The sequence below is a fragment of the Fringilla coelebs genome (assembly GCF_963513975.1).
Source record: "Fringilla coelebs genome assembly, chromosome: 8".
NCBI lineage: Eukaryota > Metazoa > Chordata > Aves > Passeriformes > Fringillidae > Fringilla > Fringilla coelebs.
Genome location: NC_140066.1, coordinates 6,738,204 through 6,761,792, shown reverse-complemented (window position 1 = coordinate 6,761,792; position 23,589 = coordinate 6,738,204). Strand labels below are relative to the sequence as shown.

At 39.8% G+C, this 23,589-nt stretch overlaps 1 protein-coding gene across 2 annotated transcripts in view; it reads left to right on the top strand.

The window, feature by feature from the left end:
- The first annotated feature begins 938 nt into the window (after positions 1-938).
- REEP3 (receptor accessory protein 3) overlaps positions 939-23,589 on the top strand; it is a 36,752-nt gene continuing 14,101 nt past the window's right edge. Inside the window, exons 1-5 of one of the 2 annotated variants that reach the window (XM_084210150.1) lie at positions 939-1,031; positions 17,318-17,390; positions 20,978-21,054; positions 21,554-21,674; positions 22,963-23,076. In XM_084210150.1, coding sequence (XP_084066276.1) covers positions 1,000-1,031; positions 17,318-17,390; positions 20,978-21,054; positions 21,554-21,674; positions 22,963-23,076 — 417 coding nt within the window. In that variant the 5' untranslated portion in view covers positions 939-999. The remainder of the gene's footprint in view (positions 1,032-17,317; positions 17,391-20,977; positions 21,055-21,553; positions 21,675-22,962; positions 23,077-23,589) is intronic. The other variant, XR_014616334.1, reaches the window with a different exon arrangement.

Sequence of the window (23,589 nt, the reverse complement as noted above, 5' to 3'; positions counted from 1 at the left end):
AAAACCAATATGCAGAGATGGATTAACTAAGGTATCAGGAAGCAATCAGCTTCTCCTGCATGTCTCAGCCTGCCAGACCATGACCTTGGCAAGAATACCTGGACTGGGTTACACGGTGGATCATCTTGCTTGCTGTCATGCCTTGGGCAGCAGCTGGTAAAAAAGATGTGTAAGGGAAGAAACAAAAGTAACAAGGCAGACAAGCACTAATCCTTCCCGTATCTTCCTGGTCATCTGCAGTTATGGATTAACTGCACGTAGCAGTCTGTGTGGCCCACCTAAGGACGTGACCTTAAACACTCTTTGGGTCTGAGTGCTTGTCAGCAGATATAGAGGTAAAGCACCTTCTCGTAGTGCTTCAGGAGCCCAGGAGCGGGCTGGCCCCACACTCTGCTGCAGGCAGGGCTCCAGCCGGTGTCCCTGGGTGACACAGCAGCCTTGTCCGACCCCTCCAGCACACGAGTGGTTGGTTCGGCACGCTCCGGGGCAGCAGGCCAGCCTGAGGTGACTTCAATATAGCACACGGATGTTTTGGCTTACCAAACATCCTACAGCGTTGCGAGCACATGGGCAAAGACAAGGCTAAGGGTGTGCATCCCACCCCTCTTATTGCTGGAGCTGGTCACTGTGTTTCAAATAGGCACCTTTCTCCCCTTCTCACCTTACTGCAATCTTAACGACTTCTATCTGTTCCTCTCTTCCAGGTGCTTTGCAAAGGCTGTATCCGTGTGGGGGTCTAGGATGGACGCCACTGCTGCCCAAACAGGTCCTGGATGAAGAGGCAGGAGCAGACAGACGCCTTTCCCAGCCGCCGGCCCCGATCCTCTCACGCCTCACCGAGGTCTCCTCACGGCCCCGTTCCGCTCCCGCGCCGCCCGCGCGGCCGCAAGGCGCAGGCGCGCAGCCGCCGAGCCAATGGGGCGGGCGGGGCGGGGCGCGGCAGGGCTGCGGCCATTGCGGCCCGGCCGGCTGAGGGGACGCGTCGCTGCCGCCGCCGCGATGGTGTCCTGGATGATCTCCCGAGCGGTCGTGTGAGTGCCGGGCTGGGGCTGCGGGAGGAGGCTTATTTCCCGGGGCGGAGATGGTCCCGATGAGCGGCGGGCGAGGGGCTGCGTCCCTTTTCTCCTTTCCTCGACCTCCTGAGCCGGGTGCTCTGCGCTCCCCGCTCCCCTTGGGGTTCTGTGTCCCTCAGAGTCCTTGTGCTCCCAGAAACTCCCGCAAGACCTGCACCGGGGTTGTGGTTACCCATAACGTGTGTCTCCTGCCCTTAGTGCGCGTTTCTCGGGGCTGCGGAGCCAGCCAACTCGCGCTGCTTGTGCCTGTCACGCACAAATTGCAACCCTTGCTTGTAAATTGATCCGAAGTAACCTATAAAATCTCGTAACTTTTCCTTTTTAACCTATAGCAGAGTTGAGAGGACTAGAAGAATGCTTGCGAGTGTGAGATGGCGGTCTGTGCTGAGTGTAGCTTATCAGCTGAAGAGATAGATTGGCAGTGTTGTGTACTGCACTTCATGAACTCGAGTTTTTGAAAGCCAAAGAGGCAAAGTTTCTTAGGCGAGAAGCTTCATGTTACCTGTTGTGTAAGTTCTGTTTGAGAAAGAGTAAACTGCAGTGACACCTCTGATTTTTTTTCATAGGTATTTTACTGTTCCTTCCTGAAACTCTTGAGTTATTGTGTTCATTTGAATTATAGTCCCTCATAAAGGTTGAGTAATATTTGGGTAGCAGAGGCTTCCTCATGCTCCTTGCTGGATAGCAAGGATAGTGACTCTGGAGTCCTCAGTGCTTATTGGGTGATTTGAGCTGAGATTTGCTGTGTGTGAGTTTTTGCCTGGCAAATGAAGTGAATCTGCTCACAAAGCAGTGTAACAAGCATCCGAATTAGCATAAGGTATGTAGCAGGAGTGTGTGACCCACAGCAGGGCATAATAGGATTGTCCTGTTTTGTTGGTGACAGATATCCCCCTTAAGCTGTCTGGTGTAATTTCATCTGAAAACTTTGTCAAGTTTTCTCACACTTTCTCATACTGCCACGTATATTTTCCTGCTGCAGTCCAACCACCTAGATAAGTAGCAGTCCTTCTCCCTCTTCCTGCCGTCCCTGAGACTTGTCACATAATTGCAACTTGCAAAGTAGAACATCACGTTCTAGAATTGGCAAAGGACGACAGAGGTTTGCAAGAGAGTCTGTGGGAGGAATTGCTGTTGGTGCACTTCGGTAGTGTGGTCTTCCCATAGGCTTTACACAGTGCTATAGGCAAGAGGCATACTCTTTCTTTCTGTACATCAGATGGAGCTGCTCAACCTGTTTCTGCTTTGTTACATAAGAGCCCCAACCAGAGAATTCTTATTTTATCTACTTAGACTGTGTTGGTTTCAAGGGAGATGGCAGCAATGCTGAATACCTTCATTTCTGATGACCAGGTTCTTCTGTAGTTAGTTGGGGTTTTCCCCCTGAATTCCTAAGCGTTGTATTTGCATAAGGTAAAGTCCTCTATGAGCCTAACCCTATAGCACAGGGAATGAAGAGAACAGCTACTGTTCTCCACAGATTTATTGCAAAAGGCAGTAAAGGATAATGTACTGTGCAGTTCTGTCGAGTTTGGTTTCCTTGTTGCCATTGGTCACTCATCTGCGTGCCCTAATTATTTTTGCTAAAAAGGGAGTCCTAAATATTATTTATAAATCCTTTCCACTTTCTTGTGTCCTTGTTTCCTAGATGTGGGATTTAAATAGTTTGTCAGTGTTTAATTTCTCAGGAAGGTGAAAATGTTCAATGAGAACTTGGACAGCTTTGAGATTATTGCTTAACTTTGCTAATAAAGCAAAATTCTTGTGGAAATAGAAGGTGAGAAGTAGCACAGAAGTAGATGTGGTATGACATGAGAGGTCATCAATTTCAGTAGTCTTGAGAATGTTCTTGTCCTGTTTTCTCAGTGTCCATTATCTTCCTTATTTGATCTGTTTTCCTCTGGTCTTTTCCCAGATGTACCTATTTCAGTGACTTTGAGTCTCTGAATTAAGTGTTTGGAGTTTGGAAGGTGTGTCCTATCTTTCCCTTAGAAGCCATAAGAAACAGATTTTTAAATACTATGTAGCTGTGAAGACTTGAGGCTCTTTTTTATGTAGCATTTGGATTCTGGTGTGATGACTTCCTGGTGCATAAGTCCATAGCAGCTTGTCATCTTGACTGGTGATGGAAAGGAGCAGCAGTTTTTCTGTCTATGCAGAGTTCTTCACTCCTGACTGACCTCCTATGTTTCATGGCCAAAAGAGCAGCAAAATATTAATTTGTAGGTGTGTCGCAGTGCCCTCTGCTGACTTCTGACATGGTGGACTTGTCCTGGCATGTGTGTCCCATGCAAACTGCCTTCTGATTCAATTTGAGACTTTGCAATTTGGAATTCATTAACTCCACTAAAATACTTTGGTTAGCACTTGAAGGAACAAGGGAATGGACCTAGTAGGGAATTTGAATTCTTAATTGCCTGTGAATTGTCTTGAGGAGTCATGCACAAGAAACAGGGAGTGGTTCAAATTCACTGTTCCCCATAATAATCTTCAGCAGAACTTTGTTTTAATGAAATCTTTTCACTTTGCTCTATCAGTGCTATTATTCTTAAGTATTTAAACTTGTGGAATACCTTGTACTAATTGCATAGCTTTATGTCAAGAAGCAGAAGACTTGAAGTGCACAATTAAAACATCTTTCCATTTTCAAATTTTATATAAATTGGGTACTGTTGTAGTAAGTATAGCTCATTATTTCTAAAATGCACTGGCTGTTGCAACAATTTTTGGAATGTTTACTGTGGGGTTTTTCCTTTTTTCACATAACAAAACCAACAATAAGATAAATTATTTCATTCAGAGTCTCAGAAAGCATGTCAGTGGCACATCTTGTTCTCAGTTTTTGATGGTGGAAATAATTTTTTAAATTTGTGACTGCCCATCTTGTAAACTTCAAATAGAGCTTGTGTCTGACTTTTCATCCACTTGGCTTGCTATTCTTCTCATTTGTAAGGCCTGAGTGATTGTGTACACATCAGTTGCTGAGACAGTATTTAATAGTAAACACACTGAATACTTGTCAGTCACAGCCTGGTATGGATGAGATCAGACCATCCTCTTGTGCCAAGCAAAGATGTGAAAGCATCCTAAATACAAAGTAGATGGCCATTTTGTTCTTGCAATCTGTTAAAGCAGACTGTCTGCTGTAATCTGTTAACTTTTTCCCCTCCTCACTTAAAAATGTAAGTTCCCCCATCTGTGTTGCTTTGCAGCACACTCTCTCCCTTCGTGTTTAAGTACATGGTTTGTTTCCAGTTAAGTAGGTCAGCATCCATGAATGTTGGAAGGAAAAGTTGCAGTGCTCCTCAGAAGGATGGATTTGTCTTGGGTACTAGTAGTAGCTTTCTGTTTGCTTGTATTTATAATGTCTCTCTTCCCCACCCCAAGTTTAGAGCCTTGCAAGTATTCCTTGATTCTGATATTAGATTATAATTAAATGCTTTAAGCTGGACAAAGACTGTCTAGGGGACACAGGAGGTGACCTGAAACTGGGTAGTGTATTAGTCTCTTTCAGCTTTTGCTGCTTTACAGATTGGAGCTGTTTCTTTAATGGTAGTTTCCAAGGCCTTATATTACTCTACTTTTGTTGCTTCTGTTGTTGTTTGACATTTCCAGATGTCCAGCTGCCCCTAGAATTACTGTATATTTGAGAATGGGTGGTTGAAGCCATAGCTTCTGTGTTGACTGAATTGTTGTCAGGAATACCTGGCTTAGCCTGTAGATCATGTTTCATGTACCTGTGTATGCTTCAACTGTAAACCTAGATGGTGTCTTGTTCTTGGAATACAATTATTTTTTAATTAAAAGCATGAACTGCAATAATATTTCCCTTCTTGTGTGCTGTCACACATGTCTTGAAGAGATCACAGCTCATGGGATGCAATCAAGTAACAATAACACCATATGTGTGGAATGAATATCTGCAGCTTAATAGCCTGATCTTCAAGGCAGAAGAGCCATTTGTGGGAGAGTTTCTTTGACTTTTTGTAGCCTTTTCTCTGGCACAATGGTTGCAGCTGAAGTGTGAAGGAGTTGACTGCTGTTGGATGCTGAATTTCTGACAGTTTTCTTCAGTTTAAAGGCCTATAAATTGCTGCTGCACCTGTGGGGTAAAAGGAGTTGCTGTCATAGCATGAGTGAGATGTGCTGCAATGTCTGTCTCATCACAGAGCTGGAATGAATCAGCGACTGTGATCAGTTATCCTTGGCATTTCATGTTAAATAGATCTCACTGCCCTTTTTCTGGGAGGGGCTATCCTGTCCTTCATCCTCTCCTCATTCACTTCCCACATGATCCAAACTCTGTGACCACTGTGTTTTGTCAACTAGAATGAAAATTAGTGTTGATAGAAGTTAATCTTTCGTTAGTTGCAATGAACTGCACCAGCTCATGCTGCTGTTGTGTTGTTGCTAGGTAAGTGCTGTGTTGAGAATGAAAGGTTGCAGGACAAAACCAGCATTATTTTAGGCTTTAGGGTATGGTTAAAGCGTGCTCTGAAACTGCATTCTTTGCTTTCACATTGCTGCTTATTCTTTCTTCTTATGAATCTAGTTCCAGTAATAACAGTGCAGCTGTTCTAATCAAACAAAGTGAAGGATTTTTAAAAGGGTTTTCAGTTTCATGGGTTGAAATCTGTAAGTCTAGGGATTAAGTGTATTGTCTTGACTGTGTGAAAGTTTAAAATCATTTACATAATTAACCAGTGAAATCATCAGAGCTCTTCTCTCCAACAGTTCAGCTTCTCAGTGAGGTAATCCTAATATATACAATGAGAAGTTTCTGCTCCCTTGTATATGACTTGTAACACCTCTTGAGTTGGTACAATGCAAAATTTCTGTCTCTGACAACACGTAAGAAAGAAGTGTCCCTCCTGCTTGTCTGGCACACCTTGCCTTAAATCAACATTTGCTCTGCAGCCTAGCTGCTCTTTTCTCTGCCATGTTTACAGGATGGTGGGAGTGCAGAGCATGCGTGCTCAGTGTGCCCAGCCTGTGGCAGGCAGCTGGACTGAAGTTTGCTCAAAACAGATGGAGCACGTCTAGAGGTGTCCCATGGAGTCTTACTTCATGGTCTTGGCATGTACTGTGTTACAAAATGTGCTCAGCCCCACATGTGTGTCCTCTGCCTTGTAGATAAAGAAATACCAAGAACTGCCTGATCTGGCCCAAAAGGATGTTTCTAATTAAAACAAACAACCTCCACTCTTGCAGTGTTCCACAAACCAATGTCTGCTTTGAGCCAGCACGTTGTAGGCTATCGAGCTCTTCTGCAGCCTGGACAGAACAGCTTGTCTTTCCTGGGTTTGTACAGAGAGGCAGGTCCCTATTTGCTTGTCCCTTTCCCAAGGCTGAGGAAGATCCTAAGCCAAATCTGATTTTTTAAAAAAAATTTGCTTTGGCTCAATAATTTTAACATTTGATAGAAATAATCTTCAAAATGTGTGTAAAAACATGTCTGGCAAAGTCCTCTGTTCCAGTGCTCCATGTGCAAAGGGGATTTCTCTGAGCTTTTTATAGGTCCTTTTTATTCTGCTTATGAAATTCCAAAATTTTGAAATCTGTGGAAGTACTAGGTTTCTATAGAAGAAAATATTACATCTGCCAACAGTACAATCCCTCTGTTGGCAAGACCTGCCAGACTAGATCATAACAGTTTACTCCAGGTCAAATGAGATGAGGTGTGTAGGGTCTAGGCAGGAAAGGTGATTGCAAGTTTTTTGCTGACCAGTATGACTTCAAACATGACTGCCCTCAGTGGCATAGGGCAACCAATCTGACAAGATGTTTTTTATTTGAGGGAAATAAAACGCCCCACAGAGGCTATCTCTGCACTGAGCTTCTTGTCAGCCATCTCTGTTGCTTTGCTGCTCAGTTTATCACTGACAAAATAGTAGGGCGTTACTTCTATTTCTCTTGTGTTTCCTAGCAGTCTGCAAGCATCAACATGGAGGTGGGTTTAACTAGATGAATGTTTGCCCTGTGTTTATCATCTTTGGAGCATTACTCATGCATCCCGAAGACAGTTGGAACTTGTGTTTGATGTTGAAAACTAGGTGCAGTTTATTTCAAAAGCCTGCAACCTGGCTTTAAGTGCAAGGATTTCTCAAGCAGAATTTTTCCTGATATGAGAAGCCAGACATAATGATGTACTTTTTTGTGTTAAAGCTGTTGGAACTTCCAGTGCTCACACAGGAAAATCAGAAAACAGTTTGTGCTTGTGCCTTCCTACCACTGTCTGGTTTTGTTATTTCCTCCCCCCACCCAGTTTTGTAATTCATTGATCAAAACTATGGCGAGTCAGGAAGATGGTCACTAGCTTAAAGATATCCTGATTAGTTTTTAAGTATGGTAACATAACCTTAAACTAATATAAAACCCCCAAAGAATTATTATTTGGCTTTCTGTCTGCTAATATATATTTCTTTTCCCCTCCAGATTAGGATTTTGTTCTAGAACGCATCATTGCCTTTATAGATGTCTAAAGGCACATCTAGGATTACTGAGTTGCAGTGTATTTAGTATTAGAATGTTTTAGAAGCTGACCTATTCAAAATTTTCAGCAGTGAACAGCTTATGGTTCACTTGGAAAACACTATATCCACAGAAACATAAAATATATGTTTTACATGACTGCTTTGGCAGTCATTAATTTGCTGTAGTTGCAATGTAAGCAGTGTTGGTTTTACTGTTCTACTTATAGAACTTTGAGGGGTAGTTTTTCTTGTCTAAAAGTTACCCTTGAATGGTTGAGACAAAATGAAAGTTACATTTGTATAAAGAGGATAATATGAATTGGGCAATTATCTTACATTTGCATTTGGAAAAGAAGATTTCTGAAAAGGCACACATTTCTTTTCTATCTTCTGGTTTCTTAGTCCATTTACATATAACCAGTGAAACATAATTGTGTTAACAGAATTCTTCTCTCAGAGTTTTTTTTTGTTAATCAGAATAGTGTGTTTTATTTGTTTTTGAGAGCAAACCGTCAAACCTAACCCTCAAACTAATTAATGCATAAGTCCAAAAAAACCCTCATAAATTATTTGGGTTCAGAAGGGAGGAAATTAAGATCTTTTAGCATTGTAGTTTTGTTACTAATAGAACTGCATGAGTAAGGCTGGTGGAGATTCTGCTTGTCAGCCTGAACTTGGTGTCTAACAGAATCTTCAGAGTTCTCTATGTACCAGGTATAATTGAGGAAACACGTTACTTGGGAATGGCAAGTCCAGATGTTGCCTCAACAGCATCTGCCAAATACAAAGTTCATAGAAACCTTTTCCTGTGTACAATGGAAAGGTTTGTTCTTTGAGTGCTCTGAGAGGCTTCAGTAGTACATTTCTGGGTTATAAAATTAACAGGATTGTTTGAAAATCAAGGACCTTACGGCAAAAAATTAAAATGTCTGTAACTTTGGATGATTAAAAACAAAACCACCAGCTGTCTGGGGTAGAGATAAGACATGCCTACTTTTACTTCAGGAGTTGGTGTTATATGGTTTCACTTACCACTTTGCTCAGATTGTTGTATTTTTGTAGCTTTTTTTTGGGAGAGGCAGGACATTGAGGCTGGTCTCTAATGACACCCTTGGGTTCAAGAATGTGTAATGATAAAGTAGGACCTTTCTGAGCCTTTGAGTTATGAACTTCACTTTTCTCTCTGGAGCCACCTGGACAGATTAATAATCCACACAATGTGACCTATAGCATGGTAGACACTTTTTTTTAAAATGCAACCCATATGAATGGGTGGTTACATGCAGTGTGGTTTGCCTTACACTAACAGACAGCTCAAAAATAAAATGTGGTTTCCCTTGGAATAAGCAGAAGTAATTTTTATTTGGGACCACTCCTATTTTAAATGCTAGTTCCCTATAGCCAGTTATTTTGATATTGATTAATATTTCCAAAAATAAAGATACTCTTAGAGCAGCAAACAATTACTGTGGATTTTAACTTGTGATATTAGCTCAAGTCTCTATCAGACTTAATGTAGGGTGAAAACCAAAGTTGAAAAGGTAAGAATCCAAGTGGAAATCCATTTTTTGACTGTGGCATTTGGAGGTGTTAGAGGGAATAAGCCTAGGCCATAAGTGATGGCCAAGCCTGGAAGAGGAACTCCAGTGGAGTAGCTAGCTTTGAAGCCACTTGTCAAAGCTGAATAAAGCTTTAGATTTGAAAAATAGTTGAGAATGGGCATGACTTCAGAGTCTTGAGAGAATCTAAACTCAGTTTCTTCTAATATTGAAGATAATATTAAAGTACTGGATTCCTGAACCTACAGTTCAAGCATTGGGTACATCAGGAAACTTTCTCCCTAGGCAGATGCTGAGACAATAGAGGAAAAATATTTAAAACACTTTATTGCAAAGAATTTGTCCCCATCTCCTGCAGTTACAGACTTATGTCTATAGTATGTATATACATTGACTTCCCATTGTTACTTCTATAGCTTGATTTAAGGTAATATAACTCAGAGTAAATATGCCCGAATTACCTTGAATAATTAAAAAGCTGGCCTTGGATCCTTTTGGGCAACCTATTTTTTTTTACCCTCCCACAGCAGTGAAAGAGATTACTGCCACTTAAAACACTGAGTTATCTTGTCTTGGGACTTGCATACATTAAATGAGTGAGGCTGCTTTAAAAATTAAGTACAGTTGCTGTAATGAGACTGTATTCTGCTGGGCTTTTTTGGCTTTTATTCTAGGGATGTAGTGTTCATGTGTTTTTGGCAAAGTTTCTTTGCGTTTTCTGTCACCTGCAGAACTTCTGTCACTCAATTATTATTACTGCTCCTGTTCCAATTTTGTGCTAGATAAAATATTATCTTTGTATGCAAATCTGATTGTTACCTGGTCATTTCACCAGGACTGAGACCTCTGAGGCTTCCAAGAGCTGAAGCTTTAAGACTGTTAAACATGTTTAAAAATGTGCAGGACTTGGCAGTGCCAAGATGAGTCTTTGCTTTGTGTTCTTTATACTGGCTTTGGTTCTCCAAACATCCATCTAACTTTCCTTGTTTCAAAATTTGTTGCGGCACAGAGCAGAGAAACCTTTGAGAAGAAGCAGCTGCTGGCTTGACACAAGTTACTGAAGTTACTGTAATGAACAATTTTCCAATATGCCATATAGATTGCAATGGAAGGTGTTCTAAGGTGTCTTCTGGATTCTTCTCCTTGATATGAATGATGTCATGTTCTTACACAGAAGTAAAGACCTAAAAGTTTGTAGAAGCTTCCAACATAATTTTCAAGACACTAGGCACAAAACTAAGTAGTATAAATAAGAGAGCTGGTAGTTTTTAAAATTAAATTTATGGAAGCTAAGAAACTACCAAGGGTATTTGTAACTTTAAACCTCATAACAAAATGAAACACCTCATTCTAGATCTGTAATGTTCCTGTTAATCTTGTTCAGCACATCATCTGCATTAAATTACCCATGTCTTCTAGGAGCTCTCAGAAGCATCCTAAATGGAGAGGATCATGTTGCTCATGAAAACTTCATGTTTAGGTTGTAGTACCTCCAAGAGCAGTGAGTGTAAAGAATTTTTCCAAAGCAAGGAAGCTCATAAGTGTGTTTCTCTGTCATCTGTCAATTACCTTTATTATGCAAACTCTGACAGTTTCTTTGAACATGCATGTAGGTATCAGCTTTCATCTTTAAACTTACAATTAAGACTACAATTTTTTTTATCTTGTTCACCTGCTTTATGAAATAAATTTATTCATGTGTATACTAAATGAAAATAGAAATTATCTCCTGAAAACTAGGCTTGGTTTGATGTTCTTTAAAAAATGAAAAATAGCAAATCAGTCAGTTTTTCTTCTGACATCCTTAATCCAGCTGTCAGTCCTTGCTGATCATTGGAAGAAAAGCACAGTTCAGTACAAGGACACGTCTTTTTCTTTGATCAAAGTCATGTCAAGGCTGTCTTAAGAGCTGTGTGAGAAGTCCCTGCAATTATACCTAATTGTTGGCTATTTCTCAGTATTCGGTTGTGCTCTGGCCTCATACCACAGCTGGCTGACATGGGGCCACAAATACTTTGCTTCCAGTGGTAAGAAGTCTAGCAACAGAGAAATTAGAGATAATTTCATGTGTTTGAAGGAAAATAACTTACTTGAGATTTAAGTGAGTATGAGCAGCTTTGAAAATGAATACTTCTCCAGCAGGGATGAAATTTTGCTATTGAGTTTGAGCTAAGAGCTAGGTGGGAGATTTAAGTTCTCTTACAAGGGTTGTTCTGTGTTTGAAGGCATTCAATGCTCTTTATCTCGAGGAAGTGCTGCAGATGGTCTGGTTGCAGTTCCTGGTGTGAGTGCTTGGAAGGTGTGAGCTCAGCTGAGTGCCCTGCCCATGGCGAGCCCTGGAAGGCTGTAAACAGGAAGGAGTGCTGGGATGGGCAGGACGCTCTTACAGCAGGAGTCAAACATGTATCATAAAAGCAAGAGGTGAATAGGTGAGCATGCGGAGAAGTGACTAAGGGTTTTATAACAATTTTTTATTTGCCTTCCAGTATTAGCTTTTTGGAATTTTCTGTACAACTGGGTTTACTGGGCCTTTTGACGATGTTTTGAGCAGGATTTGTTATCTGTTTGGAGTTTTTGGTTGTTTTTTTTATGGCATGGTGATGGTATCTCCAGACTTATGCCTTCTGTTAAAATATACCTAGGCTATCCAGCAGCACAAGAAAAACTGCTCAGTTGTGGACCCAAGTTTTGGGCGCTATCTCTGGGTACAGGTGCAGATTCTTTGAGTTAGAATGATATGCAAATAGCTTCTCCCCAAGTATTTCTGCACTGTGCAGGATCTATAGTGAACAGAAGGTGAGTTGATTTGTAGGTTTAGTGTACCAGTAATGCCCTGTCAACTCATGAAAGGGTGACTGTGTTAAAACACTGATGCAACTTGACCATGTGAAAGAGTTTCCTGGCTGACTCATTAGAGAGGCTAGCCTGGATTTTGCTTCAGGAATTGTTTTTTAGCTGTCCCTTGTTCCAGACTGCCACGGGCCCCTGTGAAGGGGCTATTGGAGCCCATAAGTACATCAGCACTTGCACACACACTCCAGTGCAGAACATCCCTTACAGAAGAGAATTTTTTCTAATTTTTTTTTCTTGTTGTCCTCTTTTTAGACTTCTTTCAAGGTTCGGACAGGGATGTCTCCATGTTGAGACAACTTGAAGAGTTATCTGGCAGAAGGTGCCAGACATTTTGGAGTAGATCAATAATTAGTCCATAAACATGAATAGATAGTGTACTTGTAATGGAGCCTAGAGGTCTGCATTGGAAAAAAGGCTTAATTGTCTCCTATCAGACTGCTTGCAATTGTTATACTTGCGACCCATTAAATAAAAGTTCCTGGCATAGAAAAGTCCCACATTTTGGAGGAATCTGTAGGGATGTCACTTTTCCTGTTCAAATTCTAGGGTGGTTTCTGACTGCTTGAGTAATTGCCTTACTATTGGTTATGCTGTGCTTTGGAAGAATCTGGCAGTTGCTTTGGAGAATTCCAGCTTTCTAAGTTGGAAAGTTAATAGCTGCCTTGCTCTGTTCAAGAATGTGCTTTATTCAGCTCTGTCAGTGCTTCTGGGTATATTCTTTAACTGTTAAGGCATTTTTGTTCTCTGGCTTTTATATTCTGCTCATAAGAATGCTGTGAAGATTTTAACAGACCTGTTTCTGATTGCATTCCTGCATTTTGGTAACTGCAATCTGCTAAAGGAGTTGCTGAATTTAAAGTTCACTACTGTTGGCAGACATGTTCTCTTAATAGGATTTACGTGATTTTCCCTGTTCCTTGCCCAAAGCCAGGGGGAAAAAAATAGGATACAATTTCTTGAGGGGTTCAGGAGCTGATCCTCATGCTCCCCTGTCCCTGTAGCAAACTAGCATTTTGGTCAAAGAGTAGTTTTTGTAGTTACTAAAATATGTAGTGTTTTACTGTAGATCATGTGGTTAGTATTGTGTATCTGAATAGCAAAATGGAACTAAATTCTGTCAGGTGCTGGACAGAATGACTTTTGTTTTGTGTAGTGCTTTTCAGAAACATTCAGGACAAAAATGCCAGGGCAAGCTTTTGTTTGTCAGGACATGTGAGCCATAGCTGGTAGCTGGCTTAGTCTAGAAGTCACTACCTAGCTGTAACACTCAGGGGGAGGGGTAAGGCATGATTTGAGAGTCTTGCTTTTTTGGCAGTGTATTGGGTTTGTGTGTCAAGGTTTTACTCTTATTTCTCATTTTCCTACTCTGATTTGATTGGTAATAGATTAACAATCAAAATACCCAAACTGGGTTGGCAATTGCCCATGACAGTAGCTGTTGAGTGATCTCTGTCCTTATCTGTCGCCATAGCCTTCGACCTTTTCATTCTGTGTTCTCTCCCCTGCCCAGCTGAGGGGGGAAGTGACAAAATGGCTTTGGTGTCCACCTGGTGTTGGGTCAACCCAATACATGCAGGGTTTTTGGCTTTTCCCCGTGAATAGGATTCTTCCATGTACTCCTTATGCCTTATTTCGAGCTGGGGAGTGCCACAGAGGTGCGTGGCAGGCAAAACTTAATCCATAACTGTAGCCTCATCACTTGGTAGCCAAAACAAAAGGAGAGCAAAGTCCAAACTGCTGATCTTTGATGGGAGTGGCTTGAAGTATATGGGCAGTATACAGTCTAAGCAAAAATGCTTCTGCTCTTTCAGTGTGTGCTGACTGAAATCCCAAGGCATATGGCTCTGTTTGCCTTTTTTACAGCCAAGATCAGCCAGCCAAAGATTCAAGCATTGTTCTTTAGATTTTTATTCTGCTATTTAGTTTTCATTAGCAAACTTCCTTTCAAATGAAATCTTGCTTAGGCTAAACTTGCTAACCATATGTGCAATAGTAATTATAGTTCATCCGGAAGTAAAATTGTATTAACAGCACCAGGCCTAGTTTCTGCATAGATGGTACAATGTCATCTACACTACTTTTGGTATTTCCATGTTGTCTGACCAGCTCTTAGAAAAAACTTGTGTGTGTTTATGACAGAGATGGAAGCCACTCCTAATGTAACTGTGAAACACTTGGTATTGAGAAGGGGAACTGGGCCTGGTCAGCAAAACAAGGCAGTTTATCAGGCCTTTTTATTCAGGTCCATGGTTTTGTAGAGGCATGGAGGATTCTTTCATTCTCCAGCCTGCCACTCAAGGGTGTAGGTACATATTCTTACTGTAGATGCACACAGTGTCTGGCTCTGTATCAATCTGTGGAGATCCTCAGCCTTTGATTGGACCAATGGGTATCATCTCTATTACAAAATTTTTAAGGAAAGGGAATTTAGTGGATGGGGTTGTCTCAAAAGCACCTCATACTAAAAGAGTTTCCTGGATTGCTTTAACTGTTAGGTAAGGAACAGAGAGTGTTCCCTTTTTGCATTTGGAGGAACGAAAGAATAAAGTGCCAAACACTATTCCATGCTTTGAGCAATACTTTGGCAGAGTGAACAGACTGAACCCTTAAATGCATTGTTGTTAATGCTAAGGGCTTAGTGTTTGAGGAGTCTGGATACAAGTAGTACTTTTGAGTGGCTTTATTTGTGTCTTAGTTTCTTTGATTTTTAATACTTTTTTAGAACTGTGGCTTTAGAGTTGTTACTATCCAGGTGAAATATGTTCAGTATCAGAGCAACATGTGTACACATGACTGATATTTCAGTTATCAGTCAGATGCAAACTCAGTTGCTTTGCTTCGTAAATGAGCCTTTCAAGCAATTATTCACTTTGAAGCTATTAAAACTGTAAGACCATAGATTATGTGGTAATAAAGGCAGTAGGTTGGATTTTTTAAAAATACAGCTATATGACTATGCAAATTCATTGTTGTATCCAGACTTTTTTCTTTGTATTTTTATCTCCTTATATATTTGAGAAACATTTCTCTTTACATGAGCAAAAGGTCTGTAGAGGAGGTGTCTATACCAAAAATGGAATGCTATGGCAGCTACTGAGTCCAGCTAAAAACCTGAAATAGCTGGGCTTACAACTGGCAGTGAAATTACATTGGTAAGCAGGATTATCCATGTATCTACCAATAATATAAAGTAAATGACGTCACACTCAGCTGAAATCTGTTTCCATCTGTGGAAACTGCCTTTGTTTTTGTCTGTTCCATTCGTGCAGTGTGCTGATGCTCAGTGTGAAATACAAACCACACTTGGAAAAATAACACTCAAGCTTTTAAATTTGAAAAGCCATAGAATAATTGGGAACATCCTTAAAATAGTTCTATGGTTTCTGTAGAAATATCAGAGGATGGATGGGCTTCTAATGTGTAGCAGTAGGTGTTGCTGACAGCTTTGAGCTCTTTGGAGATGTGGATCCAAAGAGGAAAAGGACTAGAACATGTGGGGCTTTTGTAGCCATCTGTGTGCCCAGGCTCCCTGCTGTTCCTCTTCTGGCTGTTTCTGCCTCAGTCAGCTGCAGTGATCTCTTTTGCCAGTGTACTGATCCATCATGCATAGATGGAAGGTAAAAGGGAATTTGCTGGCCTTCAGCTACACTCACTGTTGACAAGTTGGCTTTTGGCCTGTAAAATTGCCTGGTAGGTTTAACTAAAGTCAGCCTGAAGTCAGAGGAGTTTGCCTGTGTGCAGAAGATGGTGCCAGAATTGGCAGCCGCATCATGCCACACTTTCAATGTCAGTTCTGGCTGTAAGGAGATAAAAACTTTATAGTACTGGTTCCTATTATTACTGACTAAATGTGCTGCTGATGTTTTGTTTTCATCCTATCTACCCACTTCTAGTGAATGAACAGAAGTTTTTCTAACACTTCCATTTTACAGCAGTATTGAAAACACTGCTAAATTATTTTATATTGGTGTATATATAATAAAATAGTAACAATATTATAGAATATTATAACAATGATATATTGTGGTGTTAACTGCTGCACTCTGTTGTTTTAAAGTGATTTCCAGAAAATTCTTTAGAAGAAAAAGTGGATACTAAAATAGGTATTTTTAAAATCTTGATTTGACTAGTATTGAGTAAAAGATTTTTCTAGATGGGAAAAACTAGCTACCTTTATTGTTTTTCTTATGCTAGTGTTCTTATTTAACTTGAGGTCATCTTTAATTTTATGATTGTCTTACTGTTGCTGTAACAAATTTTCTGCTTAACATCAGTTGTTTCTGAAGAAGTGTTCTTAAAATTCTATTTTGTCCCACTTCATGTTTATAGCAGTTCAAGAGTGATATGTTCAGAGGATAAATTGCTGTTTAAATTTTAAAATAGATTGTATTTTTTTTCTTTATTGAAGTGATGCTACCTGACAGGAGAGTGAGTGGAAAGGTGTAGCTGAAAAATGTGTAAAGTGAGAGACTCAAGCTGTTTCCCTTTTATATGCTTCATTGCAAGATGCTTACACGAGCAGGCTACTAATAGTTATTTAAATAACTTTGGAGTACTGTTTTTAGAATTATGAGGAGGTGTAAAGATGACCAGTAACTGATGGGGTTATTTTGCATGTCAGACAGTTGGTTTTGGTTATGGTGTTCAGGAACCTCTTCTGTATCTTCTCTTTGAACAAATAATTTCCGCCCTTATAAAGTCTATTTTATGGGTTAAAGGATGAACAAAGGCTTTTCTTATCTCTGATACTTAATAGTTATATTTTCAGCCAGAACAAGGGAAGGTGAGAGACGTTAGAGCTGGTGTGTTACTGAACAGAGTTTTCCACAGCGACAAAAATCAATTCAATTAATTCCCACTTTTCCTCCATTTCTAAATATTGCTGTTGCAGAGTTCTAGCAAAAGGAGATGAAATTTTTTAAGTCGGTGTTGTCTTAAAATTCTTTTGGAAATGAACTGCAGATAATGTGATAAAAGTATATAATTGTGATTGACTACTGATAGATTCAGAGGCTTTTCAAGTGTGATAGCACTACCAGCACTATCTTCTGGTGTGGACAGGCTGCAGGACTGGTTTTACTTGTAAAAGAACCAGAACAACTGGTTTTACATTATCTATTAGAAACGGCTTTACAAAACAGTTTGTTGTCTTTAGGCCATCCATCCCTTTCTGTTCATGTTGTTCTAGTTTTGCCTGTCATGAAACTTCTTCTAAGGAACATTTAACACTGTTTTTTTTTTAGTGCTACACAACAAGATGTTTTATATTAAGTTGGCTGCATTGTTCTAATGATGTATTGTCACTACTTTGTCATATATTGTGTAACAGATTCTGAAGGCTCTTTCTGTTTTACAATAGGCTGGTGTTTGGCATGCTGTACCCTGCATATTACTCATACAAAGCTGTGAAGACAAAAAATGTGAAGGAATATGTAAGTCTCATTCCTTTTAATTGTTTAATTACACACCTCTGCTGATACAGATCTGTGACCTTTTAATTGTGTAATAAATCATGTGAAAGCTTGAATTGACTGTCTTACTGTTAGATACAATGCTTGTGTGGCCCTAGTGGTAATGCTCTGATTTTGTCTGGAGGGCCAAAGTTAAGGTATCTCATACTTTACATAGTTTTATGCTGAAACATGTTCAACACACTATGCTGTATGTAGATTTTTTAAGAGTATTTTTAATGTAAACCTTAAAGTCTTGGTTCCATTTCAGCAAAGTACAAGAAATAATGCACTTTTAGGCAGGGGTAGAATGGAACTTTCCTAATCCTGCCAACGCCTCAAGTATAAGTATTTACAAACTGATTCACAGTGACCACTAAGAAAGCAGCAGCAGCTTAATATCATTGCATGGAGCTCAGTAGGGGACTCAAAATCTACCTAAAAAAGGGTTAGTTCTTGTTAATCTATTTTTCCTAAAAGATGAGAAAAAATGTAACCAGGGAAGGAAAAAACTTGATTAAGGTGGTGTGGAGAAAAGAAGCAGAACAGACAGAAGAGAAAGATGGAGAAAAACACAATTATAGTTACTTCAGTTTTTAATTAAGCTGTTAAATTATTGATTTGTCAGTGTGAGCAATGAGATAATCATGAGAATGTTAACCAGTTGCAGTCACAAGGAGCTTTAGTCACTGTGCTACTTCCCTGTTTTAAGAGACCAGCCTGGCTTGATTTCAGCAGGTAACCTGTCCTGAATCTTGGCCCTAACTTGGCTGCCCTGCTCAGGGTGGGGTCAGGGCCATCAGTTACTCTTAGCTTGGCAGCCGCAGCTGTGACCTAGGGCTGTTGCGTTGTCTCCACTTTGTACCTGGTTGTAGTTGGAGACTGTGCTAGCTGTTGTTCCTCCCCTTGAATGTCTTAATTTAGCCTGATCACCCCTATCAAGGCCTCAAAGGACATCATATTTGTACTTCTTCTGATTTCTATGTACAAGCTGATTGGATCTTATTTGTGAAATAGAGCTGGTGCCTGCCAGAGTTTAACTCACGGGAGAAAATAATCACCAAAACTAAGAAGAGAGTTTTCTCGGTCTCATGCTCGTGTTACTATGTCAGGAAAGTCTATAATGCAAGGAATTTATAATCTGCTTTTCCTCCCTGCTCCTTCAAAACTGATCCACAGGCTAAGTAGGGCATAGCAGTTTCCAACCAAAATAAAGGAAATAATTTTAAGAGGTTACCATTGCCTCTTGAACTATGTTTTCTAGAAAAAGAGAAGTAATATTTTAGAATGCTTGGATATTTTTTTCACCTCAGCTGCCCAGTTAGCTATGACCTAACTCTCTTTCTTGGGCATCCTTACACAGGACCTCTGCTAGTAGGGCCTGGAGTTATATTTTGTCAGCTCTTTTAGTGTGAACCTGTGGTCTTTGAACAGTCCCAGGACTTGCAGTCACGTACAAAATATTCATGGGACCAAGATGAATAAGAGCCATCTCAGACTTTTTCATTAGCAGGGCATGACAGTGATTCATCAGTGAGTTATCACTCCATTGCTGGTTGGGCTGACTATCCAAATAGGTTTTAGGGATGATCCATGGCTGTCATTTTCCCAGCTGGGTCATTTTTTTTCACAGTAAAGGGTTTAGATTTAAATACAGCTTTCCAAATGGCACAGGTCTGCTGCCACTCACATTATGGCCCAAGCACAGCTTCCTTTCCAGGGTTTTGTGTGGCTCAGGAGTCATCTGTGTTTGTTGCTAAATTGATAAGAGCTTTGTAACAGTAAAATGTTTTACTCAGCCATTACTTCCACCACTGAAAACCATCCAAACAAAGAGAATAAACATCTCGACTTGTTGTGTAGGTCATGATGCAGCAAATTGGTCAAAGATTATTTCTGAGGGAAAAAATGTTGAGCTGACTATGGTAATTTGAAAGACTTATGGAATTCAGTGTTAAAAATTAGAGGAGATTTATTTGTTCTTGTAATTACCCTGGTTTAATGGAGTTGACTAAGATATTTGAGACCTTTTTTTCACTGTATTGCACCAAAGTCCTTGAAATCAGCATCTCAAATGTAGTTTATAAGTCTGAACAGACCAGCCTTTTAAATCCTGGCCTCAAAATCCTGACCTGAAAGAATGTGCTTCAGACAGAGCCAACAAAGATGAGCTTAACACTTGGATGCTAAGAAAAAAACCCTCAATGAAACAAATGTGTAGTCACTCTTTTAACATGAAAAATAGATCTTAGTCGAAGCTTCTGTTACTTGAAGTAGATGACAGTGTTCTGGGTAGTGTGAAATCTGACCTTCAATTTTTCATGTCCTTTTTTTTCTTTTTTCCTGGTATGAAAACCCCTCTAAGTCACTCAGGTTCATTTGTCAAGGATACTTGTGGTACCTACTGCATTCGTTGTACTAGAATATGGTTTGTGTTTTATAGAATCTTTGCCCAGTCCTCAGCAGGACTCCTGGCACATCTCGTGTGCCCTTCTGCAGGGCTTTTTTTACTGTTCCTAGCAGCCCAGGAGAAATTCCACTTCCACTGTTGTTCTTGATTGGGTAAATAGGTGTTGATTAAAGAAAGAGCAGCCTGGATAAATAATTTTGGGGAAAATACAGTCTTGCATGGCATCTTAAAATTTGCATTGCATTATGCTTAAGCTGATGGGGCAAGGTTGGATTTAATTTTGTTTTCATTCAGGTGTTGACTCAGGTTCATGGAAGGGTCACCAGTCTAAATGTCACATGGCCTGTCAGCAATGACTTCAGCTGTTGTGTACATTTGTCTTCGTTTATTCAAGCCTAAAATATCTAAATCCTCTGAGAGATTGAAGTGAAGAATGTTATCACATGACTGAGTTTCTTTTCAGACTGAAACACTGAAAAGCATTTAAGATAAATGGGTCTCAGGTTCTGACAGAGGAAGTGGTTTTAAACTATAATGCACATCCATGAAATAGGCAGCAGTGTATTAGATTTTGAGTAGTTATTTAAATCCACTTCAAAAAAGATTGTTTTAAAAGTGAAGATTTAATCTGAGCCACATCCTCTGTGGGAAGGTGTGTGTGTATATATATCCTCCCTGCAAAAGAGGGTACCACGAATTTAGGGCTCAAACTAGTCTCTAACAATTGTAGTGGTTTTGTTTTATTCTTTGCTGGTTTGGTTTGTTTGGGTTTTTGCTTGTTTTTAAATGGTTTTGTGTTGTTGCAGTTTTGGGTTTTTTTCTAGGAATTTAAAGAACATGTGGATGTTCAGTTTGCACAAATAACCAGTGATGGTTTGCAGTGACCCATTTTGGAAATACATTGCATTTGGCATCTGATAGCTTAGGGAAGACAAATGCAAGGGAACTATTTCTAGAGTATTTATTCTGAAAGATGCAATCAGCTTAGGCAACCAAATTTGAGCAAACGCTCAAGAAAAATGAGTCTCTAAACTGTTATAAAACAAACTAGTGTTGAATGTCTTGCTTTGACAACTCTGAACACACTGTACAGTGCACAGTATATTATGTGTAAAGGTGAAATCAAAGCTCTTAGTGAAGATGGTATTTTAATTTCCAGGTTCGCTGGATGATGTACTGGATTGTGTTTGCTCTTTATACAGTGACTGAAACAATAACTGACCTAACAGTCTCTTGGTAAGACCCTGCTTTTTATGAACTCTAGAGGAAACTATATTTGTTTCTGATGTTTCTTGATTTGTACTGATTTATTATGTGTAAAGAAGTTGTGCTTCTTGAATAGCCCTTTTTATAGGAAAATATCTTGGTGCATAGATAAACAGCATCTGCTTTTAAGTTTGCTATACATTGTCACTTGAATTAGGGACTGTAACATTTCCAGCTTCACTGTAGAAACTGAATAGGGGAATGGAACTCCTGAAAGGATGGGCTAGAATGTCTCCGTGCAGCAATGTATAAGGAAAAGCAAGCATATTATCTGTTTTCATTTCTTAAATGACAGTAGTCCATAAATCCATAATTCATTTAATTTTTGTCTAGTGTAACTTCTTGTATTTGAAGGATCCTATATGCTAATATAATTGTGGTTTTTTAAAATATCTCTTCATAATGATTAATTACTCTGCATTTTCTTACTGCAGTTGTTGATTTTGTGCAACCTTTAACTTGTCTGTAGGTTTCCACTGTACTATGAACTGAAGATAGCTTTTGTCATCTGGCTCCTTTCCCCATATACTAGAGGGGCAAGTTTAATCTACAGAAAATTCCTCCACCCACTGCTTTCTTCTAAAGAAAGGGTAAGAAATTACTTCTCAGATTTTTAATGCCTAATATGGAAACACCATATGCTGAAATAAAAGCTGTTGCTAGATACACTATAAAAGCAGAGCAGTTTGTTACTGCCTTGCCTGGCAGCATGAATTTGGACTAGCAGAGGCAAGTGCACATGACTGACCATGTCTGTGCTTCTGTTTAACTTGCCTGAGCAGACAAGGTCCTGCTTCCTATTACCATGAGAACTTGGAGTTCCCTGCTCTGCTCGAGGCACTCTGAGGAGCCCAGTGGAGTGGAAGTGATGCAGCTTGACTTTCTACTGCAAGCACATGTACAGTGTTCTCTGCACAGAAGCATGAACACAGCTTTACTAAAAGCTGTTAATGTTACCATTTTTTTCTAGCATGAACTAGTAATAGCATGTCTCAGGATGATTGACATCAATGACTTTTTTTGGTTTGCAAACTGACAGGATAGGAGGAGAGACTTGTTTCTGAGTTTTAAGACCAGTCTGCAGCAGTAAATACCCAAACATAAAAATAGCTAGAAGATGGTTAGCTTTAGTCAAAGTATGACAGGGACACAGCTCTGCTTAACTCTTTTTCAGCATCCTGTTTGGATGTGTGGAAAGAGCAATTAGCAAAGGTGTGAGGACAAGCACTGAGAAACCTCACAGTACAGAAAATAGCATTTCTAAAGGTAAGTTCATAAGGCTAGACTTGGCCTTCACTAGGCAAAGCAAGTAGCTGACAAGGTTGCCACTGATGGGAGCAGTAAGGTCATGTTGACCTTCTGAAGGTTGTGCTAGAAACAATTTGCAACTTGAAGGGATACTTCCCTGTACTCTCCAAGCTGTTGGGAAGTACCTTGCAGACTTTTATCTTCAACTCCAGACATTTGCCAGGGCTCTGTTGTCCTTGGTGCTTAACTGTTTCAAAGCTGTGGCTTTGGAAGCTCTTTGTAAGTCGGCTCTAGCTTTCCAGGGAGCTCGCTGACTTCATGTTAGATGATGTTATTTCTTGAAAAGCTTCTGTCCAGCTAGTTAAGCTTATTCTCTGTAAGGAACTTGTTGCAATGTTTCTGAGCTGTACAAAAGTGATCTACTTTATCTTCTTGTTTGACCACATATAATCCTTTTTTTAAAATGAGAGAATTGTAATGAAGGAAACATCTGAATACAAAGATATATCCCATTAAATATTTTCTTAACTATTTCTTCTGTCTTCCTTTACTGATGGAAAAATTATACTATGGAGTAATTTTGCTCTCTTATGAACGGCCTTCTAAAGTTTAAATATGTTTTTCTTTTAGGAGATTGATGAGTACATAGTCCAAGCCAAAGAGAGAGGCTATGAGACCATGGTGAATTTTGGAAGGCAAGGGTTGAATTTGGCTGCAACTGCTGCAGTGACAGCAGCTGTAAAGGTAAGTTTCTGCTTGCATTAATTGCTTTTGAGTTTGATATAGAACAGTGCAATTGTACTGAGGATTTACCACTCTTATATAAAAAAGGTAAATTCTGCAAGTGTACTGAAAACCTGGGACAGAATTAAAGGCTTGCAGCCCTCTCCTCCTCATACTGTGTTTGTTGATTTGTTTAAGATGGCTTGTAGTTATTTCTTGGATGATCAGATCAGTTCACTCTAATTCAAAAGGTACCATTCAGCTTTCTGTGCAGGCTTTTAATAAAGATGACCATTATTTCTTTTCTGTCTCTGTTGTGCTTTCTTGTTGATAAATAAACTTTTGAAAGGATTTCTGGCTTTTCTGCTGTTTTTCTCCAATCAACCTGAGGTAATGCCACATATGAATTAAGGCATGAAAGACTACTACCATGGTTAAAAATTGTCTTGACACAATTAACCTGTTTGTAACTTGCTGGGTGAATTATTAAATTAATATACTAAGCATAAGCCTGCCTATTGGTGTTTAGCCTAC